The following is a 27,262-nucleotide window of genomic DNA, read 5'->3' on the forward strand; positions in this document are numbered from 1 at the left end:
TGGCAGCAACAGCTTTTATTAGATGCCATAAACAGATCTTTTCACTCCAAGGAGGCCTCTTAATTTATCATTTCTTTAAAAACTGCCAAGTCTCAAATCTGACATTCATCTATGTTTCCATAGCATTATTTTTATACATTTTGTTCAATTTTAGGCATTTTGCTACAGCACATATGTACTTTAACAAAACGTAAAACTATACTTTATAAGAGCTACATAACCTGAAGGACTACTCTGTAAACCCAAACATTTTTTATATGACTTGAGAAATTCATGGGAGTTCTACCAAAATCCCTTTTCACATATATAATTTTGAAAAAGTACACTTGATCAGACTAGGCAAGACAGCATGAGCTACAGCCTTTCACTCCGTTAAATTTGCTTAAGCACCATTTGTTCCAGAAGGTCTTAAGCAAACATATCTGGATGCAGGATAACTATCCTGGTATTTTGTTTCTTCAGATCTTATGTGCACTCTGATAAAGTAAGCTTCTTAACCCCCAATACAGCACATTGACCTCCAAGTACAGAATGCAAATAGATACTGTAGATGAACTCTGGCAAGTGTATAGTTCAGTAGAAAAAATGTTATAGGAAACGTTTCAGCTTTTTTTTTTAATATATACTTTTCCCTAAAACATAGCTGTCCAGGTTTTTAAATCACAGTTTTCAAATATAAAATATGGATACCCTCCTCTTCCCCCCCACCCTCTCGAACCAAAATATATTTACAAAGCAGTTAATAAAACGGTTGCAACTGAAATCTAATCACTGTCATCTGATCCGCCGTACGAGCCGCGTTCAGATCCTTCATTGTTGGATGCCTCTGGCTCAGACTCGTTACCTGAGCCCCCATGATCAGATGCCCTGTCAGAATCTCTGTCAGAATCAGCACTGCGAGAAGCAGGGCGAGATTCATTCTCAGAACCACCTGAGTGGCTTCTTCCTGACTGCACAGACTGACTTCTCCCCGAACGCACAGACGGACTCCTCCCTGAGCGCACAGACGGACTCCTCCCTGAGCGCACAGATTCGTTGTCAGACTGTTCAGATTCGGATCGCCTCCTCTTTCTTGCTGACCCATCACTGTCTGAATCCTCATCCGAAGGGCGGGCACTGGATCGCCTGGGACTGCCCCCTTCGCTGCCAGACTTATTGCTATTGTCCGAATCACTGTCAGACATGACGCGTTTGTTGCGTGGTTGCTCAGCACCATCGGAATCACTGTTGCTGTTCCTGGCATTCCTGTTCAAGAGCAGAAGGCAATGCAGTAAGGCAAACATCCCAAGTGCAATGATAAGCTTTGTACTAAGGGCTGTGCTCAAAAAGCCCCCAAAATTCCGCACCAAAGTAATATAAACCCTGTGACAAGTTCCAAGTCTGCAACATGCAAATGAAGCCTGAATCTCTTCCAGTTTATTCTACCTCTTTTTGCTACTCTGCGTCATCTATTGCGGTTTTATTAATCTCAGAGAGGGGCATGGAGCTATGCAGAGTTCTGAAGCCCTGCCCCATGGACACCTTGTCACTTCTGACGCTCCTGAAATGTCAGCAATCATTCTGCCACGTTCCCGACCCCTAACAGATCTTTGCAATGAAAAGATTGCTTTGTCTTGATTTAATGAAAGTTGGGAAATGTGCAAGAAATGCAATTCTGGGAAAAATACAATGCCATTTTGTGTTTTCTACACTCTCTACATAAAGTCACAGCCACTGTGGCCCAATTAAAGGTTCACAAAGTATGTTTGACCCCACAAACCCATGTAGGAAATTGGAGGAGATGGAACCTGCATGCTGCAAGTATGCACCAATAGAAGAGTACAAAACATTACATATGCAGGATACAGTGATGTGGAATCACAACATTATGTACACATTTACTTAATAAGTCTTCATCAATGGGCCCAATTTGCATATCACAGTAAACCATAGTTAATAGGTTCCCATGAATTAAACCGATCTGGACTGTGGCTCCTCATGTGTGCTCGGACTAAACAAACCACACTCCCAGAATTAGAAGTGCATTGATGATGATGACTTTGTACAAGGATCAAACAACACTATTTCTAGGATCATAAACACTATGTACCCATCATCAGCAATCTTGAGCTTATCTTCATCAGATGAGTCTTCACTTGATGAAATGATGGCTTTAGATTTGATTTTACCCTTCATTGAAGGAGGCAGTCGTTCTGGCTTTGGCTATAAAAACAACAAAAAAGTGTTAAAAGATAAAAAGAAAACCTGACATTCAACTATTATACTTTCATTAGCCCCAGCCATATGGCCAGTGTTCAGGAATAATGGAAGCTGTAGCCTGGAAACACCTGGATGCAACAGGTTCTGTATCCCTGTATTAGATGACTGTGGGGTGATGGCTGTATCAGCTACCTCTTCTAATTATATGGCAGACAATCACACAAAAACAATTAAAAATGACCAAGTTTAAGAAAATCTGAAGTACAATACAGAATGTCAGTAGACTACGACTGTATTTAGATGTAACCAATCAGACATGTTGTTGCATGGCCTGGCCTTGTGTGCTCCGTCCCTTGCATATGAAGGAAAGAAGTCTGAAACTTTTATTCTCTGTTGATAACTGCTATTTCCAGTTCTGTTTTGTATATGAGTAACTGTGGTATGTTTAAACCACAGAATTAAGCCAGAATGTCAAACCAGGATACTGGTTCGGTCAGTTATTTCCAAAGCTTAGAAGCATAATTAATCTTGTTACCTTTGATCCCAAATTACTGCAATTCTGCTAAACCAAAACACCAATTAATGATTTACTTTTTTATTTAAAAAAAAAAACATACTGCTTTTTTCTTCTCAGTCTTTGCTGGGCGACGTTTTTTAGGTCTGGGTGCACTGTCATTTTCATCATCATCAGTACCATCACCTGCCTTTTGGGGTCTTTGAGGAAAAACACAAGGCACATATAAACACAAAGTGCAATTCAATTCAGTCTTACAACTATAGTATCCTAATCATGTGAACGAATCCTGTGTGTTAGTTCTTGTTCCTTGTGGCATATACTAGACACCGTGGGATCCAAACATTCTTTAGGCATACAAAAGCATTTAAATGAAGACACACCCAATATGTTTCGACTCCCCCACAACCCCATCCTACCCAAGCTCCTCTAAGTTTCCTTGAGTTTAGGAAGTGATGCATCACGCAGCGGTTTGAGGGACTTAAGGAAGAGGGGAGCTCAGAAGCTCCATCGCGGTAATAAAAAGTCCCCCTAGAGTCCTCTGAATCCCCACCAAAGGAGTTCTGCTCTTTCTTTCTACTTACTTTCGTCGCTTCTTTTTCTTTCTCTCTCCCTCTTCTTCCTCACCATCTTGTTCGCTACCGCTACCCTTTCTCCTCTTTTTCTTTCTGGACACTGGGAGATCTTCATCACTGTCATCATTGACAAATTCATCAAATTCCCCAGTTCGTTTGGAACGCTGTCACAAAATCAGAAACATTTCCTTTATTAGTTGCTGCTTGAAAAAATCCCCCAAACAAAATTAACCCTTTTAGAAGCTACATTAGATGCACATAGAGTGCATGTAACTTAAAGTTGTATTAGATTTGATATTTTATTTAAGAAATTTATATGCAGAACTTCAGTATCACAAATAAAGAACAGCAGAATTAAACTGTGATAATCAAAATTAATAGACAGGTGACAAATAGATAAAGGCCCATGAATTAAAAAAATCAATATAGAGAGAAGGAAGAACAGTACAATGTTAAGAAGCTGATGATCAATTGCAGTAAAGGGAAAAATGCAAGATGATGGGAAGAGTATTTGGATATTAGTTATACTCTGAAAGAGCTTTTAGTTGATGTACTAAAAAGAAGTAGTGGTGGTAAGTGACAGAAAACAATGATACATTCTTAAGCTGGATGTTAACAGACTATCAGGGGAACAGAAAAGGTAAACCAGCCTATTGTGAGTCAATTCCCTTTAAAGTTAAAAAAGAAAACCACTTCTCTTTGCACTTCTAAATAAATCCATGACATTCTAAACTGGTAAAACAGAAGTTTAAACAACTTTCCAACTCCTGTCTTTGTGTCTAAAATTTGACACCATTTCTCCATAGTTCTTTCCATGTAAAGTATGATGTCATTACTGTACTCTTGTCAGACCCCACAGGACAATTTTACAATAAGTTGAAGCCTGACAGCACATTTCAACTATTTGGGGTGAATGATGAATCCAAAATCTTTTATTCTGTACCCGGCCAGCTCCACCACGTTTTTTCTCTTTAGATCCTTCAACTTCTCCAGTGAACATCAGAATATTCTTGGTCTTCTCTACATACTGTGCTCTCTGTTCCAAAAGTTTCTTTTGTTCTTCTATTTCCCTGAGGCGTTTTTCTTCCTGGAAGAGTGAGGACAAGCTGGCTACTATGCTTTTTTAAAATTTTACCTACAGTACTGATGCAGTTATGAAAAACACAAATTTAGCAATAGACGCCTAAAACAGGTTCATTCTTTTAGTAAGTCAGACTACTGCTGAAGAGTCACTTGGGTTCTTCATGACGCAAAGACCTGACAGTGCATGAGGTACCTTTGAAAGGTCTGCTCTTAAACAAAATGAAAACCCACTGCATACAGCATGTTGCTCATGCACTGAAAAATAAGGTATAGTTGTACCTTGGTTGTTGAACGCCTTGGTACTTGTACAATTCGGCTCCTGAACCGTCTAAACCCGGAAGTGAGTGTTCCGGATTTCAAATGTTTTTTTGGAAGCCAAACATCCGATGCGGTTTCTAATTGGCTGCAGGAGCTTCCTTCAGCCAATCAGAAGCTGCGCTTTGGTTTCCAAACGTTTTGGAAGTCGAACGGAAGTGGTGACTGACCCAAGGTCACTCAGTGAGGTTCATGGCTGAGTGGGGATTTGAACCCTGAACTCCCAGGTCCTAGTCCAGCACTCTAACCACTACACCACACCAGATAGGTGGCAGTGCACATAGTGCAATACTTACCCAGTTCCTAGTTACCAAAACCAACACCCCCCCTTCCAAATCTATTTCAGCTGCAAAACCTATACAACGTAATACACAGGCAAGTCCCCCTAAGTGCCACACAACAACTTAAAGCACCTCACTGCAGCCTTACACTTGCTCCCTATCTTGCACTTTGCTGCAGCTTAATGGATAGTATTATGTACTATTACAGCAGCAGGAAGACTAAAGTACCTGTTCTTTGAGCAACTTCTGGCGCAGTAGTTCTTTTTCTTGCTCTTGTTTCGCTCGCAGCTCCCGCTCTTCTTCGTCCTGCTTACGAGCCCGAGCCACATGATACTGAGCCTGACTCAGCAGATCAGAACACTGCCTATCAAGTTTGAGTTCAGATTAGCAGACAGAAGCAGAAACCTTTTTTTAAAGAGAGTGTTCCATGCCAATGGCCAAGAACACAGAGTATAGCTAAAAAACTGCAAGTGCTTACTTGGTTAAACAACAAGAACACAGTATAAGGAAAAACTGCCTATGCAGCAAGTTCCCCCAAACAGTCCATGATCAAAACTTATGCTCACAATTTGTATGCAGAGAAACAAATCATTAACCTAAGTTCAGATGACAAAATAAGGCTTGCAATTTGTTGCTTGAGATGAGGGCAAGAGCAGGGCAGAAGCAAAGCAGGGACTTCTGAGCAGCATGCACCAGCATCCTGCTCACTCACTTCAAACCATTGTTAAACATTAAACTATGGCTTATTGTGACAGTGTTGCATGTCCACATCTGCCAGTTCCTAGCTAACCAACAGAGGACTGGTCACTGTCAGCTTCCTGTTCAGGAGATATGTGAGACCTGAATTAGCACCCCACTGGAAAATGGAATCATGCTATGGTTATATGTAGTTTGCTTTCAAACTCTTGTATAAAAGTAGCCCAAATCCTACAACTCATGTTATGCAAATTCACATAATGCATTTAGATTTTGTAGGCATCAGTTATGTGAAGTACACAACACACAGTTCTTACCTGGCTTCAGTTGCAGCAAGTGCCAAATCAAATCTCATTTTATCTCCCACTTTGCTCAAGTAACTGAAGTATCTGAATGGAAAACAGTAAGTTAAGAATCAAATTTTAAACACTTCAGTTGCATCCTAGAACTTTCTTCACATGTATTTTTCCAACTTCCAACTGAAAAATATTCCCAAACTACTTTGGATGCATCTCACTTCTCTGTATAAAGTCAACAGAAAAATCCCTACAGCTATTAATGGATTTGGATTGCATGGTGTACCCTTTTTGTGAAGGACTGAATCATTCTCACAGATGCTCAGGGAAAGTCTTGGAGATGTTGCAGAACCTGTCAAACAACTGTTTAATGGAAATCTCAAGCAAATGAGACTGAGAGAGGAGGCAGGTTATTTGGCACGGGTAATCATGCTCACACCCGTAAATATTGCAAAAAGCACTGTAACACTATGAGAAAAAACAATTGCCTGCATATATACAGTGAAGCATGAAGTATAACTAGAAGCTTGCATCTTTTAAACAAGCTTCCAGCATAGAAGCAATATAGCTACCTAGTCCCAAGTCATAGGTTACTTCTGTTTGGAGTGCCCTGGTGTCTAAAAATTGTCCTCGTGTGCCAAGAAATACAGCAGCCTTTGAAGGTCACGGCAGCTGGATGTCTGAAAGCCTATCCTTCACCTTCTAGCTCCCAGTGCTTTCTAGGTTCTCTTGGGAACTTTCATGACTGCTGCTCCTACTGCATGTTAATTGCCCATCCAGCTGCAGCTCCAGAGATTAGCAACTGGAGGAGGTTATTGAAGCAAGAAGCAAGTCTTTCAACTTTCTGTAAGTATCATTCATTTTTGGAAGTTATTACATAGTGAAGCTCAGTTTCAAACTGGAAGATGCATCTTTTAATACAGACCTTAGCGGGAGGTTCAGTATATTTATATTTTATTGAGAGTTGCTGCTGCTGGATTGGACAGTTTCAAGTCTGTTCTTTTTCTGTATATTGGATATACTGTAGAGTTTTAGCTGTATCTGTAGACTGGATGTTTTTGTGTTTCCAAGTTTTATTACATAAACCACTCTAGCAGGTTTTGTGTAAAAAGCAGAAAATAAACTGAATTAACAAAATTAATTCAACAGTGTAGTTAAGAAACAGCATCTGGTGGATCTGAGAGGTCTACCTGAGTCTAAACACATTTACGAAGCTGTGCAAAGAAATAACTAGTGTTTGGCATTTGCTCTGACACCTTCACAAAACACCAGCACAATGAAATAATAGATACCAAAATAGCAAATGCAGATTTGCTTACCTGTGAGCCAGCTCCAGCTCTTTCACAGCATTGAGTACTTCCTTCAGGTTACTTTTTTCATCTTTCAGGACAGAGGTAGCCAGCCTCTGCAGCACCAAGGCCACATTGAACATTAGAACAGTATCACTGGGTGCCACATGTCTAGCCTGAAGATTCAAATAAAACTTTAAATTTAGTAGGTGTGAACCAGCCTTGCCTCCAACACAAACAAGTTGGTGCAACAATACATCCACTGCAGCAATATATGTAAGAAGTTTTTTTTTTACCTTCAGCAATGTTTGCTTGCATTCTTGTAATTTGCCACATTTGAAGAGAGCTCGAGCCAAATACAACAGTACCTCCGTGTTCTGATGCTTATAGAATTTTCTTAGGCAGTTTTCATACTACAAGGGAGAAAATGCAATATTTTTATGTTTAAACCCTCATTCTGACTGAAATGTCGCACTTACGTTACATTGAATAAAGAGCTTAAAGAGATTTCACAGGAATTTACAGCCCAATCCTAAGCTTGTTCGCTTGGTTAAGTCCTTTGGAGTTACACAGGGCTCAGAGACAAATTTAACAGGATGCTAATCATGTCTTCTCCATATGCATGACTCTTTTTCTCAACTTCAAGTAGCAGACACATGGGAAGGATTGTTTAAAAAACCTTTTCCTCCCACATTGCAACCTTAAAAATAAAACCCTGAACCTGCACAGTAAGGAAGCTCTCATTGCTGCCAATAACTAATTAAATGACTAATAAGTTATGAGGTCTACTGTTTGTGTCTACTAAGACGTCTGCAGCTCTTCATTATAGCAGGAATCCAGACAGTAAGCACTACAAATGCAATGCGTTGCTAACTTCAAGCCTAGAAGTCTCAGATACTTCAGGCAATATGAGGTTTCCACTTCTTTACTTGGAATAAATCATCTGAACAGTCACTGCTGAAATTTATTATGCAAGTTTCAAGGCAGGGAAAAAAATATGGGTTGTATCCAATGCTGCACCTGCAGTCAACACCCATTTCACTGATATATAGTTGTGAGAGTGTGTGTATTTTTACAGAATGTAGAGCATAGAATCATAGAGTTGGAAGGGACCCTGAGGATCATCAACTCCCTGCAATGTGGGAATATGTGGCTGCTCAAACCTAAAACCTTTTTTTCACATTTATTTAATCATTTTTTCGATACAAACAACAACCGCAAAAGACACATACAACAAAAACCATAACAATAACACAATTTGACAATTCAGATTTCAATACACTGATATACCTATGACTATACCTTTTTAAACAATATTTTCCCACTTCTCTCTCCTCCTCCTACTTCCCACCACTAGCCACCTTATCGCTTAAATATTTGTTCCAGATTTCTTCATATTTATCCATTCTTATTTTGCATCAACATGCAATTCATTTGTATGTAGCTAATCTGTCCATATTCTCAATCCATGTGCTCAATGGAATCTTTTTGCGGCTCTTCCAATTCATCAAAACAAGTTTTTTTGCTTCTATTATAGCACAGTACATCCATTATTTTTTTTACAACTTGAAATCTCCGTTTCTGGAATATAATTTAGAATTAAATTCAATTCCCCTAAATAACAATTTCTTTTTATTACTCTTGCTATAAATATCCTCACCTCGCACCAAACTGATCTTATCATCGGGCAGTTAATCATCCTATGTACTAAATTCGCATTTTTACTCCCATAACTCCAGCAGTTGTCTGCCTTGCTATTTTCTTCTGGTATAGTTTTGCTAGACTCCAGTAGACTCTGAATATTACGGTATATTCTGTTGAATAAGTCTTAGTCTTAGATCCACAGAGGCTATTTCTGTTGATTTTATACTTGACTCCCATATATCATTTGTTATCTGTACCCCTAACTCTTCACTCTAAATCATATTTCTTCCTGTTGAGCAGGGTTTTATATAGTGCAAGTGTAGAGTTTTTTGTTTCTGTTGCAGAGATTAAATCTTGTAGCAGCATGGGTGTTTCCGATGCTGCTATAGCGTCAGGGCCAAACTGCGTTTCCTACAACCTTGGCATTATCAGCACCATGCTCTAACCAACTGAGCTATCTAGTCCACTGTTTTTCAGACTCCGTATCCAGGAGCATTTTTCTCTCAGCTAGCCTGAGGAAATCCTACGAATTTGTGAAAGAATCCTTGCATATAGCAGAGGACTCTGGGTTGTGTTTTATGGTATGCTCATGTCACTCGGGCTGCAATCCAGACCCCTTGGGTCTGCCCAATGCAAACTAGGGAGAAGTGCGGGCCAACACTTCCTTGCAACTGTGCACTGCAGGGAATGATCTGCTGGAGAGTCTTGCTTCTCAGGAAAGCTTGTCTACCTTTGTTCATCTTCCTTTAAGAACACTGTCTGAAAATCACATTAACTAGACTATATGAAAACAAAGGGGAACCATTCACCTTGTACCCTGCAGAGATTTAGAATACCACTATTCCAACTCAGTTCAAATTCTGTAATGATTTAAACACGCATTATGCAAGAGTAGAGATAAAGAAATACACCATTCTGAAGATAAAGCTATTGGTAAGGTGAATGAAGTATAGGTTCCTCACTACTTTCAAAATTCCTATTGTGCTAAGTTTTTTGACCGCAAATGCTGAAATACTTTCCCATACTTGTGGATAGTGCATTACTGGTTTTCTTTCTTGCGCAATTATTCAGCTGGATTATTCCTCACTGCTTTTTGAACATACCAATTTATATTGGTGTTAATTTAATGGAACTGTTCCAAGTCACTTGACATGTTTTTAAGAGTGGCAGAAAAACGTTTCTCCAACACCCCAGCTGCTTTTATTTTCACCCCCCCCCTTCGTATCTGCTGCTTATGTAATAAATTCAGGAACACAGATGTTAGTAGCTCAACATTTCATGCCTTTTTAGTGCAATGACATTGGCAATACTAGGAACTTGGAAGTTTGTCTGCTTAAGGCTTGATACAGAGCTTCTAATACATTCCCTAAGCCTGTACAGGCAGCTTAGGGCTCGTTTGCCCACTATGTTTTCATGGCATTTTCTACACCAGGTGGTAGTTTGAACACCACACTTCTTTGGTGAAGTTTGTTCCCAGCCACATGCTTTCAGCTACAAGGTCCTCTTAACATGTGGTGGAAAGGTCGATAAAGGAAAAGAATACAAGTTAAAAGGCAATATAAATTTGTCTGTTCATAGTAAAATAAAATAAAAAAAGTATATGATGTCTGGCAACAATTTCTGCCTAATAATTTACTGTAGTCAAATCAAATACCTCTAACTAGCATTTCAGCTGTACTACAAATATCTAACACGGAGAATGATGCTTAAGTGAGAGGTGGGCAAACATTGTTTTGCCAATACTGTGTAAGTTTTGTTCAGGATGTTTACTCTAAGGTTTCTACAGGAACAGCAAACACATTAACTTCTTTGCAGTGTTTTTTAAAAAAATAAGTGTTCTCTCACAAACCCTCCATCCATTTTTTTTAAAATTAAAGAGATGTTTCATCTGGTGATTCATATTTGTAGCTTAGGTTTAACAGAGATGGCTCCTTATTGATTTTATGAAGATCGTATTTAAGAAGATATTTTATGGCAATTCTGGGAAAAACAAGTCCTTCATCTTATTGCCCCCTCCTAAACAAGAAAAGTTCTCCCTAAATTTTAGTTATTTAATACTGGGCTACCATACTAAAGTTTTTTTTTCCTAAAAAAGGGAATCATTCCCATGAAAAATAGTTTCTTAGTTTTACAGTTTTAAAAAAGACTATTTTTTAAGAATTACCATCTGTACAGCACTGATGTACTGCTTCTGTTCCACATAAATGTGTGCCAGATTGAGCCACACATCACTGATATCTGCTGTTGCCTCTCTCACTTGGGCAAAAACATCACGAGCCTCACGGAAATATCCTTTGTGTGCCAGTACAGCTCCTAAAAAAGAAAAGCCCAAGGACAATTTCAGGTGTACAGACTACCTGAAACACAGCAGAAAGCTCAGAAGAAAATTCAGACAAGGAATCCAAACACAATAATCACCTATGCCATTAGCAGCATACAAGTTTTTGGAGTCATTCCTGAGTACTTGTTTGTAGATGGCTAGTGCACGATCTTGATGACGCTTTTCCTACAAAGAGGATGACATGAAATCTTGTTAAAGTGGGTTATTTGCAATTTAAATATTTCAACACCGCTTTCTCAAACCATCAAATGTTGACAATACACTAAAGCCACTGCAATATAAGCAGCTAACATCCTCAGAAAGTTCAGTCTACCAAAAACCTTTTGAAAGAGAGAGATCTTTTAGCCCATTAAGATAGCAAAGGAAGATATTCACGGTCGCAATCACCGTAAAAACTCTGCTCCCTGTTGTTGCTGTTCAAACCTACTGCAAAGTCAGCACAGATGGTAAAAATGGCTCCCCAGACCTCACTTGGTCTAAGGTGCAAATAATGCTCAATCACTGAAAGGCCACAGGCATGGAGTCTGAACGTGTGCAGCATTTACCTTCTCTCTGTCCCTGGTGGGCTGGTGCAGAGTCTGCAACCACACGTTGCCAAGAGCCAGCATAGAGTAAGTGTCATTCTGAGTCGATGGCTGCTTCAATATTCTTTCAAATTTCTTCTGTCCTGGACCCCACTCTTGTTTGGCCAAGTGAAGATTGCCAATCAAGGACCAAGCATCTGGATGGTCCTGAAACAGACACCCCAACATGCTAAGTTCTCACCAGTTTACAATGAATACCGTATTTTTCGCCCCATAGGACACACCGGCCCATAGGACGCACCTAGTTTTTTTGGGGGGAAATAAAGGAAAAAACTTTTATTTCCCCCCCAGGTGCGCTGCCCTAATCCTGAAGCTTGGGGCGTGCTGAGCTCAGTGCGCCCCAAGCTTCTGGGTGCCGGCAAGGTCTCCGCTAGCCGTGGGAGAGCTGCGCGGCTCTCCCAGGGCTAGCGGAGCGCTGCGCTAATCCCGAAGCTTGGGGCAAGCGGAGCTCAGCGCGCCCCAAGCTTCTGGGTGCTGGCAAGGTCTCTGCTAGCCCTGGGAGAGCTGCGCGGCTCTCCCAGGGCTAGCGGAGTGCTGCGCTAATCCCGAAGCTTGGGGCGAGCGGAGCTCAGCGCGCCCCAAGCTTCTGGGTGCTGGCAAGGTCTCTGCTAGCCCTGGGAGAGCTGCGCAGCTCTCCCAGGGCTAGCAGAGTGCTGCGCTAATCCCGAAGCTTGGGGCGAGCGGAGCTCAGCGCGCCCCAAGCTTCTGGGTGCTGGCAAGGTCTCCTGGGTGCTGGCAAGGAGCGCTGCGCTAATCCCGAAGCTTGGGGAGAGCGGAGTTCAGCGCGCCCCAAGCTTCTGGGTGCTGGCAAGGTCTCCGCTAGCCCTGGGAGAGCCGCGCGGCTCTCCCAGGGCTAGCGGAGTGCTGCGCTAATCCCGAAGTGTGGGGCGAGCGGAGCTCAGCGCGCCCCAAGCTTCTGGGTGCTGGCAAGGTCTCCGCTAGCCCTGGGAGAGCTGCGCGGCTCTCCCAGGGCTAGCGGAGCGCTGCGCCAATCCCGAAGCTTGGGGCGAGCGGAGCTCAGCGCACTCCAAGCTTCTGGGTGCCGGCAAGGTCTCCGCTAGCCGTGGGAGAGCTGCGCAGCGCTCCCAGGGCTAGCGGAGCGCTGCGCTAATCCCAAAGCTTGGGGCGAGCGGAGCTCAGCGCGCCCCAAGCTTCTGGGTGCTGGCAAGGTCTCTGCTAGCCCTGGGAGAGCTGCGCGGCTCTCCCAGGGCTAGCAGAGTGCTGCGCTAATCCCGAAGCTTGGGGCGAGCGGAGCTCAGTGCGCCCCAAGCTTCTGGGTGCTGGCAAGGTCTCCTGGGTGCTGGCAAGGAGCGCTGCGCTAATCCCGAAGCTTGGGGAGAGCGGAGTTCAGCGCGCCCCAAGCTTCTGGGTGCTGGCAAGGTCTCTGCTAGCCCTGGGAGAGCCGCGCGGCTCTCCCAGGGCTAGTGGAGTGCTGCGCTAATCCCGAAGCGTGGGGCGAGCGGAGCTCCGCGCGCCCCAAGCTTCTGGGTGCTGGCAAGGTCTCCGCTAGCCCTGGGAGAGCTGCGCGGCTCTCCCAGGGCTAGCGGAGTGCTGCGCTAATCCCGAACCTTGGGGCGAACGGAGCTCAGCGCGCCCCAAGCTTCTGGGTGCCGGCAAGGTCTCTGCTAGCCGTGAGAGAGCTGCGCAGCGCTCCCAGGGCTAGCGGAGCGCTGCGCTAATCCCGAAGCTTGGGGCGAGCGGAGCTCAGCGCGCCCCAAGCTTCTGGGTGCCGACAAGGTCTCCGCTAGCTGTGGGAGAGCCACGCTGCTCTCCCACGGCTAGCGGAGCGCTGCGCTAATCCCGAAGCTTGGGGCGAGTGGAGCTCAGCGCGCCCCAAGCTTCTGGGTGCCGGCAAGGTCTCCGCTAGCTGTGGGAGAGCCGCGCGGCTCTCCCACGGCTAGCGGAGCACTGCGCTAATCCCGAAGCTTGGGGCGAGCGGAGCTCAGCGCGCCCCAAGCTTCTGCGTGCCGGCAAGGTCTCCGCTAGCCTTCGGAGAGCTGGGTCTCCCACGGCTAGTGGATAGCTTCCTGAAGCCTGGAGAGCGAGAGGGGTCGGTGCGCACCGACCCCCCTCGCTCTCCAGGCTTCAGGGAAAGCCTGCATTCGCCCCATAGGACGCACACACATTTCCCCTTCATTTTTGGAGGGGAAAAAGTGCGTCTTATAGGGCGAAAAATACGGTATTTCTAATTTTCCTTCAATCCCCAAAGTTTAGAGTAACTGTAACAATGCAGAAGAGAATTAAAATAATAAAAAGTCTTTACGAAGTTCAGCTATTTGACCCCCCCCCCCTTTAAACAGTTTACTTCTCTTCCATTCAGGTCAAGTGTTGGGAGTAAGGCTCAAAAGCAGCTACCAAGAATGTTTCCCTGTGTACCCCAGCTAGTCTTACTAAAGATACATTATCAAAATGCCATTTCTAGCACAGCATGAAGGCTGAATAGCTGATCTATATGGGACACAGGAAAATGATTTCTGCCTTCTTCACAGAGAATGTTAATTTGCAGCCTGTAAGCTAGTTGATAGTTTGCAAATTCTTACTAACCTGATTGATTTGAAGTGCTTCTTTAAACCAGTCAGAAGCTTCATAAAAGTTTCCTTTGTCTCTAGCCATTGCTCCTAAGCGCAGATAGCCTGAATACCAAAAAATAAAATTAAATAATCAAAAGCCCAGTTCTGAAAGTCATTAAAGATGAGGCATGTCAGCTGCAGCAAGCATTTAGATGTACTGATGCCACACCGGCTTAAGGCAGCAGTAGATTGGGTCAGTGTTAACTGTGCAACGAACAGCCACTGATTGCCATATGTATAATAAAAAACAGTTTTGTCATTCTGAATTGGCCGTAGAAAAAGGGGCTTGGTGGGGGCAACACTAATCACCTTCACATGATCCTTAAATTATATGGGAACAATGCAGAACCTGCCACTTATAGTTGCAATGTCTCCCACGGTACTGAACTGAAACATAACAAAGAAGGCTGTTCTGTTTCAAGGTAACTTGCACAATGTACTCCATCTATATCTTTTATATATACACACAATGTCAGTATCATGATGAGCTTCTCATATTTGCTTTTTACACACAAATCGAAAGTGAGGGAAAATTAAGCGGTTTAGACTTCTAAATCAATAAAATAATGCCAGTATTTAAGGACATCAGAATTGTAGGAACAAGTTAGTGGAAAAAAATACTTTTGACCAGGAAGGTATATTCTGCTTGCAGTTTAGCCACAATGGTTTACAGAAAAGAAAGCATCAGTGAATGAACTGTTACATTTATGAGGACAAACATGAATGCATGGCATAGTTTAAATACAACTGAAATTTTTTACAAGATTTCTTACAGTCAACATAGTTAGGATGTTCCCTTAGGATGTTTTTGTACAATTTCTCTGCTTCATGGAATTCACACATTGCTTCATATAATCTGGCAAGGTTGTAGGATGTAGTCACTGAGATAGCATTGTAGTAATGCTCGTCATGTTCAGCTTCTGCTTTAGCACGGTCAAGAGATGCCAAGAAATATTTCTAAGGATAAACAGGGGAAAGGGAACCAAGTAGTATATATTCTGAGTACACATATAGGACAAGTTATAAACATGCTGCACAGTAGTAAATAATAATAACAACAATAACAATAACAATAACAATAATAATAATAATAATAATGAGTTCCACACCTTTGCTTCTCCTAAGTTTCCAAGTCTAAAGTGGAGAGCACCCACATTATTCAAGATCTCTGGAGGGACATCAGCTTGAACTTTCTCCTGAAGGATTCGTGTTGCCGTACCATAAGCAGAAAGAGCACCCTGTCAAATTTAGAGATGGAGAAAGTGCACAGGTTTAGTTCTATGCATCACTGCTCGGCTTAAAAACAAAAATGCACTTTATGCGTCTTCTCCATACCTGTATATCTGTCTGCTCTAGGATTTGGGCTAGCTCAATCCAGGCTTCTACATCATCTGGGTACTGTTCTGTCACCTTCTTCAAATGACCCTATAAATTACGAAGGTTATTTATGTATGTGTACACTCTTAAATAGCCAGAAGACACAACATAATAAAGCTACCATTTATTTTACATTTTTTAACACCAAAAATAGGATTCTTGACTAGGTCAGAGGCATTTCAATAAAGTTAATAAACTCCAGATGTACAGACATTAATTACCATAATAAAAAAATCCTGTTAAACAGACCCAACTATTAAACATGAGAATGAAAGTCTGCCAGATTAACAATTTTCAATATACAGCATCTTACTATGGTGTTCTGGGACTGTATCTGCACAGTTTGAAATTTCCTAATCTGTGGAATAAAGGTCCTCCATTTTCTTGTTTTTCCTTGATAAAGGCAATACTTTACTGATGTATACACTCAACTAGAGCCATTAAAAATAAATCTCTGTCAATTCAGTGAAATCAGCCTGCATCACAATGAACATTGTGTTACTAATGCCTAAAACGTTAGAATAGATGAACCACAGAACTCAAAGTAGATGGTGGGTATTTGAACTGGAAAGAAGTGCTAGCTTTCACTTAGGAATATACATATTGCATGAAAACAGTTCACACATCAATAAGTTCATTTATCCAAGCCTCTGGTTTTTTTGTTGTATTGAAAAGAGGGGAAATTCTCTGTTACTCAGCTGTACCACATATGTCTGTCTAATCAGAGACCAAGCATAGATTTTGTTTTCCAGAGGGTTCAAAATATCCCACAATTCTTCCCACTGTTGAAGGGGAAAAAATATCCAGATAGCACAACACTAAGACCTGCTTCAGATGCAATGCTAAGCCAAACATATGGGCTCCCAGTGCAAGGAACTCAGCTCCAGTGCTCCAGCCCACCCACCCCCGTCCTGTTGCTTCTGGGCTATCCAGGGCTAAGCCATAGTTTGGCTTAGCATTATGTCCAAACCCAGGTTTGTGGTTTTTCTGAAGGTTTGTTCTTTGTTTACTAGAACATGCATATTTGCACTAAGCTATAGGGTTAGCGTTATGGAGAAAACAGGCATAACAGTATAATATACTCCACAGTTGTGTACTCAGTTCTGTCCCATTGAGTTCAATAAGGCTTACTCCTAGGTAAGAGAGTATGAATTACAGCTCAAGTCTGTAATTCAAGTTTGCTGCCAAATGTACCTTCGCAGTATCTCGTTTGTCTTGATCTTCTGAAGCAGCATAGAGAGATCCAAGAATTTTCATAGTCTCATAATTGTTAGGGTAGGCCTTCAAAACTTTTTCAAAACACTGTGATGCATTTTCCTTGTCCCCTCTATAAATATACATTTGACCAAGGCCAAAAAACGGTAGCACAAAAGAAGAGGAAGCAAACTGTGTAGCTTGGTAGTAGTACTGGAAAGCCTGATCATAATCTTCCTAATGCAGGGGAGAAAAAAGAAGTAGTTTATATGGTGCACATGAAAATCTATTTAAAAAAATAAGAATGCAATGTAGAAAGAGAGGCTTTCCAAGTACCTGAACATGGAAAGACCTGGCTAACTGGTAGCAACTCTCAGCCTGCATTGCTTCAACTTCTGTATTATGGAAAGCATGAAGAGCTAAGTGCTGGACTTTGCCATAGTCCTGTAGAGAAAAAAATACAATTGGCATAATCATTTTCTTATGGTATTCAAAATCATGGCCTGGAACATTTAGTACCTAGAAACCTGATCTTCCAATGTTTTAAATATCACACATGGTTCTTATATACTAAAATCCTCAAGCATTTGGAAGACGCAACCCTGGGAACTGAAGCAATTATATATAACCAAAATACCTATCTACTTCTGGCTTATACACTACTTTCTCCAGGTGAATGTGATATAGAGAAGCCTGAGGAATGTGTGCTTAGAAACTTCAACAAGCACTGCAACTAGTGTGAACCAATCTCAACTAGAATGAAAGGGTGTATGTATATAATATATTAAATGTCCCATTGATCACAAAATAATCACAAAATAAGAAATAGCTTTAGGCAATCCTGGCCAACGTATTATTATTTTAAAACAACAATAACACTGAAGCCTGGTTCTTCGTCTTTAGTTAAAAACATTATTCTGAGATTCAAATTTACTGTGTTACTATGAGTGTTATAAAGAATATTGAAATAGAAAGCCTGATCAGTTATGAACCAGCCTAAAGACTTTCATCCAGCAACTCAAAACATCCACAAGTTCTCTTACCTTTTTGAAGAAGAAGTGATTAGCCAAGTGGTTCAGCACCATAGGGTTACTAGGATCAATTGTATATGCTCTAGAAAGCAGCTGGACACCATTTTTTATGGAATCCGCCTGAAAGCAACATTAACAGAAATTTTTATTCATGCTTAAAACTTAATTAGCTTTTCAGCTGTTCCTTTACTATACTATTTCCAAAACCATTCTTTTAAAATCGATGAGTCACATAATGGGGAAACAATGTAGTAGACTACGTATCTGCTGAAAACTTTTGCCCAATACATTCAGAAGGTCACGTGTTTGATTCAAGATCCTAGTGTAAAAAAAATCCTGTCACTGGTCAATGGCTAATGATTCATATTTAAACCAGCTCTATTTTAAATACTGTCTTTACAGCTTATTTTATTTCTCAAAATTAGAGAAAACTAAATATGCATTCATTAAAATGGGGAACAGTGAGGTTTTTATTTCAACTGCCGTTAATTTTCATGTCTGCACAGAAGTCTTTGTTAACTCGACATTCAATGAAACATATTCTGATATTAGCGTTTTAGATCAAACCCACCTCTTTATTATTGAGTTCCAGAACAGCCAATCCAACTAAAGCCCCAACACATTTGGAATTGAGTTCCAGTGCCCGGCTGAATGCAAGGCGAGCTTTCTCCAGCTTGTTCAGTTTTACAAAGCAATGGCCCATGCCTAGCCGAACCTCAGCTAGTTTTGGGGTGGGACAGAAAAAAACAACATATATTAGAACATAGCCATTCAAACCTCATTTGCCTTTTAAGAAATGTAGGTTCATAATTTACTGTTTCTAGAGCCCTTAAATCTCTACTTGGCACTTTATGATAGCAATAATTTGCAACAGTCCCTGTCCACAGACTTTCTAACTAATAAGTAAAGGTTTGTACTTATCCTGACCTCTCTTCAGGCATGATGCCCATCATACAAGGAGAAGAAAGATGGAGACAAGTGTGCTAGCTCCAACTTGTGTGCCCATCTCCAGTGCCCTCCTGTGTTGGAGAGCAAGTGTCTGCAGAGGGGAGCCTGCTGTACTTATGTCGGCTGCATGATTAGAGTTCTAAATTGCATGGGGAGACCACATAAATACAGAAGGCTTCGTGCTGCAGATGCCTGCCTTCCAAAGAATGGAGGACGGCAGAGAAAGGCACTGTGACTCAAGAGAGAAGGCAGAGATAGTGTGCTCGTCCTTGCTCTCCCTCACATTTTAACTGCATTTGGGAAACTAATGCACAAAATAGTGAGAGAGGAGTCCTCCAGTGGCTTGCTTGCATGCCCCCACTCCTTCACATATTTACCCCTCATGTGTCCAGATGTACACCCATTCTTGGTTGCATGAATAACTTTTTAATTTTTTTAAGGATTAGAAAATTAGGGGTCTACTACTGGCTTCAAATTACAGCAGCAACACAAATAACAATAACAAAGAGTAAGAAGAGGATATTATCTCACTCTGTAGGCAAGCCTTTCTAGAGAACACACAACTTTTAACAAGAATTCTTAATTTTTTAAATAAACATTACAGATTAATATGACAGCAAAATTCTGAACTCAGCCTTGGAACTGAGCTTCAGGGATTAGAAAGTGTGCCTCAAAATGAGTGAGCTCCACAAGGCATAAAGTTATTTTACAGCTTGAAATAATATTTGAGCCAAAGAAAAAATCCTAGCTTCCCCAGTCCACCTCCACCCCTTGTCAAATTTGTTTTTGGAAAACTATAGATCCAGGAACTCTCCCAAGAGAGTTCTGAAAGAAGGTAAGAGGTAAGAATGTAAGAGGCGATAGCTCAGTGGCTGAGCATATGTTCTGTGTATGAAAGGTCATAAAAGAATAGGTCTGTCACTGACTACTAGTGATAATCTCTCTATTGGACTTCAAAGCTCAGTGGCAGTATTCCAATGAATACCAGTTGCTGGTGAGTGGCGTGGGGTGGGGGAGAGATGCTATTACTTTGAAATGCATCTAGGTAAGCTAGAATGAATTTTGGTCTGATCCAACATGGTCATTCTCATGTTTTAAAACCCCAGGATATTGATCTTGGCACTCCACTGAAAATATCTTGGGTAGCAAATATTGGAAAGACCACTGACTAGAGAATTACTGTCAATAACAGACCTCATTGACTCAGATAGATCAATGCAATAATGTAGCTTCTTATGCTTGCACTTGCTTTCTGCTGTACAGTGGTGCCCCGCAAGATGAACGCCTCGCAAGACGGAAAACCTGCAAGACGAAAGGCTTTTCCGTTTTGGAAGCGCTTCGCAAGAAGAAAGCCCATAGGGAAATCTCCGGGGACCTCTTTTAAATGCTAGCAGTGGGGAGCAAAGCCTTTCCCCCCCCCCCCCGGCCTTCAGAAGAGGTCCAGGAAGGCTGGCGGGGGCCGAAAGGCTTTGCTCCCCACCGGCAGCATTTTAAAAGCAGTCCGGGATAGCAGGGAAGCACTTCCCGCTATCCCGGATGGCTTTTGAAGGCAGGCGGGGGGGGGGAGCAAAGACTTTTACCCACCGCCAGCCTTCAGAAGAGGTCCAGGACCTCTTCCGAAGGCGGGCGGGGGGCAAAAGTCTTTGTCCCCCCTGCCTGCCTTCCCGGGGGCTTTTAAATCGCCCCGGGGCGGGGGGGGGGGAGCATAGACTTTTGCCCCCCGCCCGCCTTCAGAAGAGGTCCTGGACCTCTTCTGAAGGCCGGCGGGGGGCAAAAGTCTTTGCTCCCCCCTGCCTGCCTTCCCGGGAGAGCGGAGAAACGCAGCGCTGCGGGGGGGAAGCAAAGACTTTCGCCCCCCGCCGGCCTTCAGAAGAGGTCGGGGGACAGACTGTCCCCGGACCTGGTCTGAAGGCGGTTTCCATAGGAACGCATTAATTGATTTTTAATGCATTCCTATGGGAAACCGTGCTTCGCAAGACGAAAAACTCGCAAGACGAAAAGACTTGCGGAACGAATTAATTTCGTCTTGCGAGGCACCACTGTACTTGACTAATGCATTTATCTCCAAAGTTTATACTCTCTCAGCAGCAGAGGTCCAACAAAAAGGCACCACATTCATCTTATTTTGACTTCAACTGGATTAATCCACAGTTAATTAAAATACTCTATTGCTTTTTAAGTTGCATTGGCAAGACCCAAGGTCCTCCTTAATATGCAAGACAGAAGTCAAAGCTTAAAAATCATGTTAGTATTCAAACTACCTGAATTTAGGGACACTATTTTTGGTCCCAATGAACCAAGCAATGTCTTTAATTAAAACGAAGCTTTTCTGTTCCTTACCTGGACAACCTGGGTTAGTGCGCAGTGCCTTTTTGTAGTAGGCAAGGGCCCCTCTATAGTCTTTCTTGTTGAATGAGATGCATGCCTTACCTATTAGACAGGAGCAATAAAAGGTGAGAAATATCTACCCAAGTTGAATAACAACCACAACAAATCAATAGCAGTTCATTGTTTTACCAGCTACAAGTACATATGCATAATAGGTCACAATTATAAAAGAAACCACTCAAGTGGCAAGTATCCCCAATGTAGTGGGTGTGATCCAAAGCACATTTAATTGTAAATATACTCATTTGATTTCAGTGGATGTAAGCCTCAAGTAAAACTGAAGCGTAATATAATAGTGCAAAATTCAGCATGACAAAACTGGTGTGATTAGTAGTTCGTTTCCAAAAGCAACAGAGACAAATCTCTGTCTTCAAATATACAGTTTATCCCAAATTTTACTGTGTTTTGTATATTCATTCCTACCCCCATACTATCTAGAAATATACTCCAAGATGGAGTATCACAGATTTCAGGTGTGCATAGCTGTTTTCATTACATCTATACAAATCTCATGAACATGACAGCTGCTACAGGACATATAGGATAGCAACATATTCATTCAAAGGACACTTTAATGGACACACACAAATATCCAACGACAGCCAACCTCTCCCAAGGTTTAGGCACTCTTCACATTAGCAAATAAAATGTCACCAAATTTTATTTTGCCTTAGTCAGTTTAATACTCATGTTACTGGGGATTTAATACACATGTTACTGGGGAAGTGGCAGAGGGAAACTCAACGAGATCCACAAGCATGTGATTTCTCCTGCTTTTAGCCAAATCATACCCCCATGTGTACCTAAAGAAGCCATTTAAAAAGGTGGAGCTGGCTCTCTTTTCCTGCCTTGTAATTCAAGCACTGAACTTAACTCTGAGTCCTGTTGCCTGCCAAATTAGGTAGTCTCAGAACTTTTCTCAAAGGTGCTCAAATGGACTAACAAGCCTGCAATGTAAGGCAGTTTTATACGAAGAAGAGGCAGCTGTCTTTATGGCCTTTGAAACTGATCAAGGGTAAAAGGAAAAGTGGTGGTTTCTAAAGGTATATTGAGCCTAAAGTTTTACTGGTTAAAAACCGGAAATAAGTTGTGTGAAGGGAAAGCATCCAAAAAGATATTTCACATCTCACCGAGAAGGGCTGGAATATTATTTGGGGACTGGTTGAGCACAAAATGAAACTGTGCATCAGCTTGATCCATTTTATCACCCTCCAGAAGACAGAAACAAGCTCTTCCCAATAAGTGGTTCTGGAAAGCAAGATACAGATGTGAATTGTCTTTCAAGAAATGTTTTAAGAGTTGAATCAAAGGATTGCTCATTGTGAATCCTCCCAGCACTAGTCAAGTCCCCAAATTAAGCATTTTAGTGCAGGGCATCCTAGATGCTTAAGATACATACAGACCCCTCTGCTGCACATTGCCTGATAGCAGCATGCCTTGTGAATAAATACTTGATGTGCAATTCATGTTTAGTAAACTACAGATTCAAAGAAGACCAAATTCACTGCCCCACATTCTGCCCTGACTGGTACAAATGGCAGGGCTTCAAGACATGGCAGTGACTCCTCAGTTCTATTCTGCCCAATGGATTCAAAGCTTCCAGTCTTCCACCTCAACTGCCCCATTTTAGGGCTTACTGCTGATGCAATAACCCACAATTATATGAGTTTCGTAGTTATTTCAAACATCCCCACGGTTGAGTTTCTCTCCTTATTTCTCTACAAGTTCCTCATGAAAACTATCAGTATACTGCTACTACTGTCTTATTTCCGACATGCTTCCCTTTCCCCTGCTGTTTAGGATGTTCCATTCCCCTATTACTATAATAGAAACATAAAAAAATGCCTTATAACAAGTTAGACCATTGTTTCACCTAATTCAGCACAGTCAGCAATGTAGACTAAACAGTGACTGGCAGTGGCTCACCAGGATTTTAAACAGGATCCTATTCCAAGCACATTTGGATATGCCAGAGATGGAGTCTGGAACCTTTCACATGCAAAGCAGATGCTGTTACCACTGTACTATAACTCTTCCCTTTTCCCAGATTTTTCCCTAATAGATCCTCCTCCTCTTTCATCTTCCATCTTTTTTAATGTCTTTAAATTGTAAGCCTTTGGACATTTTTCATTTTAAACTGTACACTTCCAAGTAGTTTTATGTGCCTTATTTCTTTTTTTTCTTTTTTTTAAATGAATACTCCTGGTACTTCCACAGGTCAGGAATACGGAAGGGGGGCGGGGAAGAGACTCCATAAAGCACTAGCAAAATTTGGCCAAGAACGTATTATACTTGATTAAGAGGTGAAGCCAATTTTATTGTTATATTTAAACAGCTGGTAAAATGACCACAGTGGCTCCATTCCCTTCAGCAATTATCCGCTGTGTTCCAGCAGCAACAACCCATAAGCTCAAAGTTTTCTGCTTGCAGATGAGCTGGAGCATACAGTGTGGTGTATGTGTGTTGCACAAATGAAAGCAAACCACATCTAGGAATAAGGTTCTGCATGTGTTATCCAGCTTTGAATCTCCCAAGGCAAACTGTTTAGAGCAGCTGTGAGCAAATCATTCCACTGCACTTACTATTTCTTGAGCTGAGGCAATCTTTAAGAAAACGGCACACAATCTACCTATTTATCAATCAATCTATCATCTATCTATCACGCCACCTACCGTATTTTTCGCTTTATAAGACGCACCAGACCACAAGACACACCTAGTTTTTGGAGGAGGAAAACAAGAAAAAAAATATCTGAATCTCAGAAGCCAGAACAGCAAGAGGGATCGCTGCGCAGTGAAAGCGGCAATCCCTCTTGCTGTTCTGGCTCCTGGGATAGCTGCGCAGCCTGCATTCGCTCCATAAGTCGTACACATATTTCCCCTTACTTTTTAGGAGGGAAAAAGTGAGTCTTATAGAGCAAAAAATACGGTAAATGCAAGATGTGGGTGTTACTTCAACATCCCAACTAGTTTACTGGTATTACAATGTTGCAAAGCAAGCATACAAAAGAGGATGCTTTCACTCCAACTTTATTTGTTCTTACCTGATCATACATGATGATTTTATCAGCCATAGTGTACAACAGTGTTGCTTGCGTAATGAGTTCTTTCTTGTTGTCTTTATTCTTTTCTTTCCGAGCCTGTTGTACATAGTAGGCTGCTAAGGTATCTAAACAAGTCATCTGATCTTTTTCATGGTCTCTATAATCCAGGTTTCCATCTATACGAGCAGCCTCCAACAGTTTCACAAAATCTTCTGTTTTGCCTTGCTTGTAATATTCCAGCTAGAAAAAGGAAATACAGAGGCATATGTACGGTTTTTTGTATAACTCCACTAGGGCAGGAAATCATCAATTTATGGTTAATATTAGATAAAATGTTATCATATTAGTATCTGTTCATTCAACTATTGTACTACATAAACCAACAAAGCAAATTCAAAAACTGCTTATTCTACAGTTTATTGCAAGTGATGAATGGGGAATACTGCCATCTCCAATAACCTTCACTGATAAAGACAGTTACAAGAAGTTTAGATATGATCCGTAAAATCTTAAAGGGAACTGGAAAATTCACTGATCATTTCAGGTCCTGACAAACCTTGCACTTGTCTTTGTAGGCAGCCAAAACTGTTCTCCCTGTTGCACATCTCAGAGGGAAGGAACAGGATCACCTGACATTACACTGAGATTGAAACCTAGTACACTTGTGTATGGGGTGGGGAGATTTCCTGCAGAAGCAGGGTGGGAGCTCATTCCAACTGTGCATATATTAATAAAGCAAATAGACGTATCGTTGCTCTTGAAGTAGCACAGCATTCAGGGACAGTCCCTGCCATTCTCCCATGCTTCTGAAGTAAGCCTTAGGGAGGAGTCCTCATAACTTCTCAAGATACAAATGGAAGGCGGAGGCTCTCAGTGATTCTGTGCTGCGGCCCAAGCAAAATGTGTTTTTGTCAGCAGTGGACTGGCAAGTGTAACGGGAACCTTTAAGAACTGCATCACAATATACGAGATAGTCAGGCATGCAAGGGATCCACTGCTATAGGAAGAGTCCTGCTCCAGAGAAATTGAAAACATACAGCTTCCAAAGTGGCTGAGTATATACCTGCAGCCATAACAGGCCCTCCAGTTACAGCAGGCACTACCACCCATCACTGTTGAGGCCTCTAAGAACTATACCAGAATATAAGAGAGAGTGGGGCATGCAAGGTATCTCCTGCAAGCTGTAACAAAATTGATTGCCATTTCCTGTACTTCTGAGGAACTAGCTGCTGGTTATATTAATAAATAACTTTTTGCACAGAAGTTTTATCCTATGAAATTCTGGTTATATTTTTGAACAAATAACATCAATATATGTCTTAATTATTACTGAGCATTTTATAAGGAAATTAAAATGTGTTAGTATTATCAAAGTGATTGTTTAAATTTGTCATGTTTTGAAATGAAATGGAATTATATTGTACTGATATAGATTGATGTATTGATACATATTGCTGTTGTTTTGTGAGCCCATTTTGCACATTTTTGTGGAAAAGCAGCATGCAGTGATGTAAGGCCTAAATTTAATTTCTAAAGTGCCAACCTCCCTTTTGAATACCTACCATCCATTCTTCATTTCAAGTAACATGTGACACACTCATTTTGGACCTAATTATGACTAGCAGCACACAGGTACACTCTGATCAAGCAATCTGTTTCAGGCACTGACATTACGACATGTTCCTGTAACATGCCACTATTTCATTTAATGGATTTCTTTATGTGCATGGATCAGCTAACGAAATGAATGCTTCCTAATTTCACATATATATGAGACCCATAAATGTGTATTTTGATCCGGGAACAAAAATACAAATTGGAGCGTGGGACGACAAACAAGAGCAGTTATTTGAAAATTTAAAATGCATAACATTCAGAGGTATACATACAAGTGCTCATTTTAAGATGAAAGCTTTAATCATAAACACGCTTACTGGAGATCAAGTCCTTTTGAACTCAGAGGTTAATTACTTTTATATAATATCTATAGCTTGGGCGATTAATCGCCTCTGCTAATGAAGTATCAGGTGAGAGATAAGGATGGGATACAAGCATAGTAAGTAAATAAATCAGCTACAATGAATTGGCAAAAAACTAACCGCTAGAGCAATCCATATGTGCAGTTGAGTATGTTCCTGTTTCAGAATGCTTATAACTTCATCCCCCTCCGGTAACTGATCGAAGTCAAGCTCAATGACCTAAAAAAAAAGTGATATAGTAAATATTAATAACTTTATGAGCTATTAAAGCATGTACTATTCTGCTCATGCACGTTGAGGAAAGTTTTCAAGCACATTTTTTGGTAATACAAACTAGTTAGCTCCCAAAGATGCTTTAACTGTTCTGAACGCTCAACATGCTCAAAGAGCTGAGGGGCACCTTACATAATATAGCTTTCCTACACAGGGACATGCAGAAAAATAAGAACCCCTGCATCCCTGAAATGGATTGCATGCAAGATTTATGTACATTCCTGCACAACCGCTATACCTGTGTAGAAAAGGTCTTATGTGAAGTAATTCTAAGCTAGTTGTTGTATCAGTCTAGCACAGTGTCCCCCAAACTTGGGTCTTCAGCTGTTTCTGGACACCTCCCATCATCCCTAGCCAGCAGGACCAATGGTCAGGGATGATGGGAATTGTACTTCAAAAACAGCTGGAGACCTAAGTTTGGGCAACACTGGTTTAGCAGCACCTATCAGGCCCAACCAATAAGGCAAAGAAGCACAACATTAAAATCCTCTTTGAATGCATGCTTACATTTGAAGTGGCAACTCTAAAGGAGACAAACGCTTTTAAAATACAAAGCCAAGAAGTGGTTATTAGGCGATTCATCTGATGCAGACTCTGCAACTCCCAGGTCCCATGTACACACACCTGCGGTTGCCAGGAATG

At 41.5% G+C, this 27,262-nt stretch overlaps 1 protein-coding gene across 1 annotated transcript; it reads right to left on the reverse strand.

The window, feature by feature from the left end:
* On the reverse strand, window positions 1-26,587 carry CTR9 (CTR9 homolog, Paf1/RNA polymerase II complex component). Its single transcript, XM_083724767.1, has 24 exons — window positions 26,468-26,587; window positions 24,369-24,608; window positions 22,456-22,573; window positions 21,278-21,367; window positions 18,561-18,709; window positions 18,002-18,109; window positions 17,295-17,402; window positions 16,959-17,195; window positions 15,723-15,812; window positions 15,497-15,625; window positions 15,161-15,344; window positions 14,362-14,450; window positions 11,779-11,964; window positions 11,311-11,398; window positions 11,057-11,205; window positions 7,545-7,661; window positions 7,279-7,424; window positions 5,981-6,052; window positions 5,196-5,331; window positions 4,232-4,375; window positions 3,298-3,452; window positions 2,817-2,913; window positions 2,090-2,202; window positions 1-1,245 (listed from the first exon to the last, which is right to left on the reverse strand). The coding sequence occupies exons 2-24, from the start codon at window positions 24,504-24,506 to the stop codon at window positions 765-767; spliced, it is 3,324 nt and encodes a 1,107-aa protein (XP_083580893.1). The 5' UTR covers window positions 24,507-24,608; window positions 26,468-26,587; the 3' UTR covers window positions 1-764.
* Window positions 26,588-27,262: the final 675 nt, after the last annotated feature.

Source organism: Podarcis gaigeae (genome assembly GCF_964106915.1).
Source record: "Podarcis gaigeae genome assembly, chromosome: 1".
NCBI lineage: Eukaryota > Metazoa > Chordata > Lepidosauria > Squamata > Lacertidae > Podarcis > Podarcis gaigeae.

Coding starts and splice junctions, on each gene's coding strand:
- CTR9 (XM_083724767.1), bottom strand. CDS start 24,506: ATGACTTGTTTAGATACCTTAGCAGCCTACTATGTACAACAGGCTCGG. Junction 18,710..21,277: donor CACTAACCCAGGTTGTCCAG/GTAAGGAACAGA, acceptor CCCCAAAACTAG/CTGAGGTTCGGCTAGGCATG. Junction 6,053..7,278: donor GAGCTGGAGCTGGCTCACAG/GTAAGCAAATCT, acceptor TTTTCCATTCAG/ATACTTCAGTTACTTGAGCA.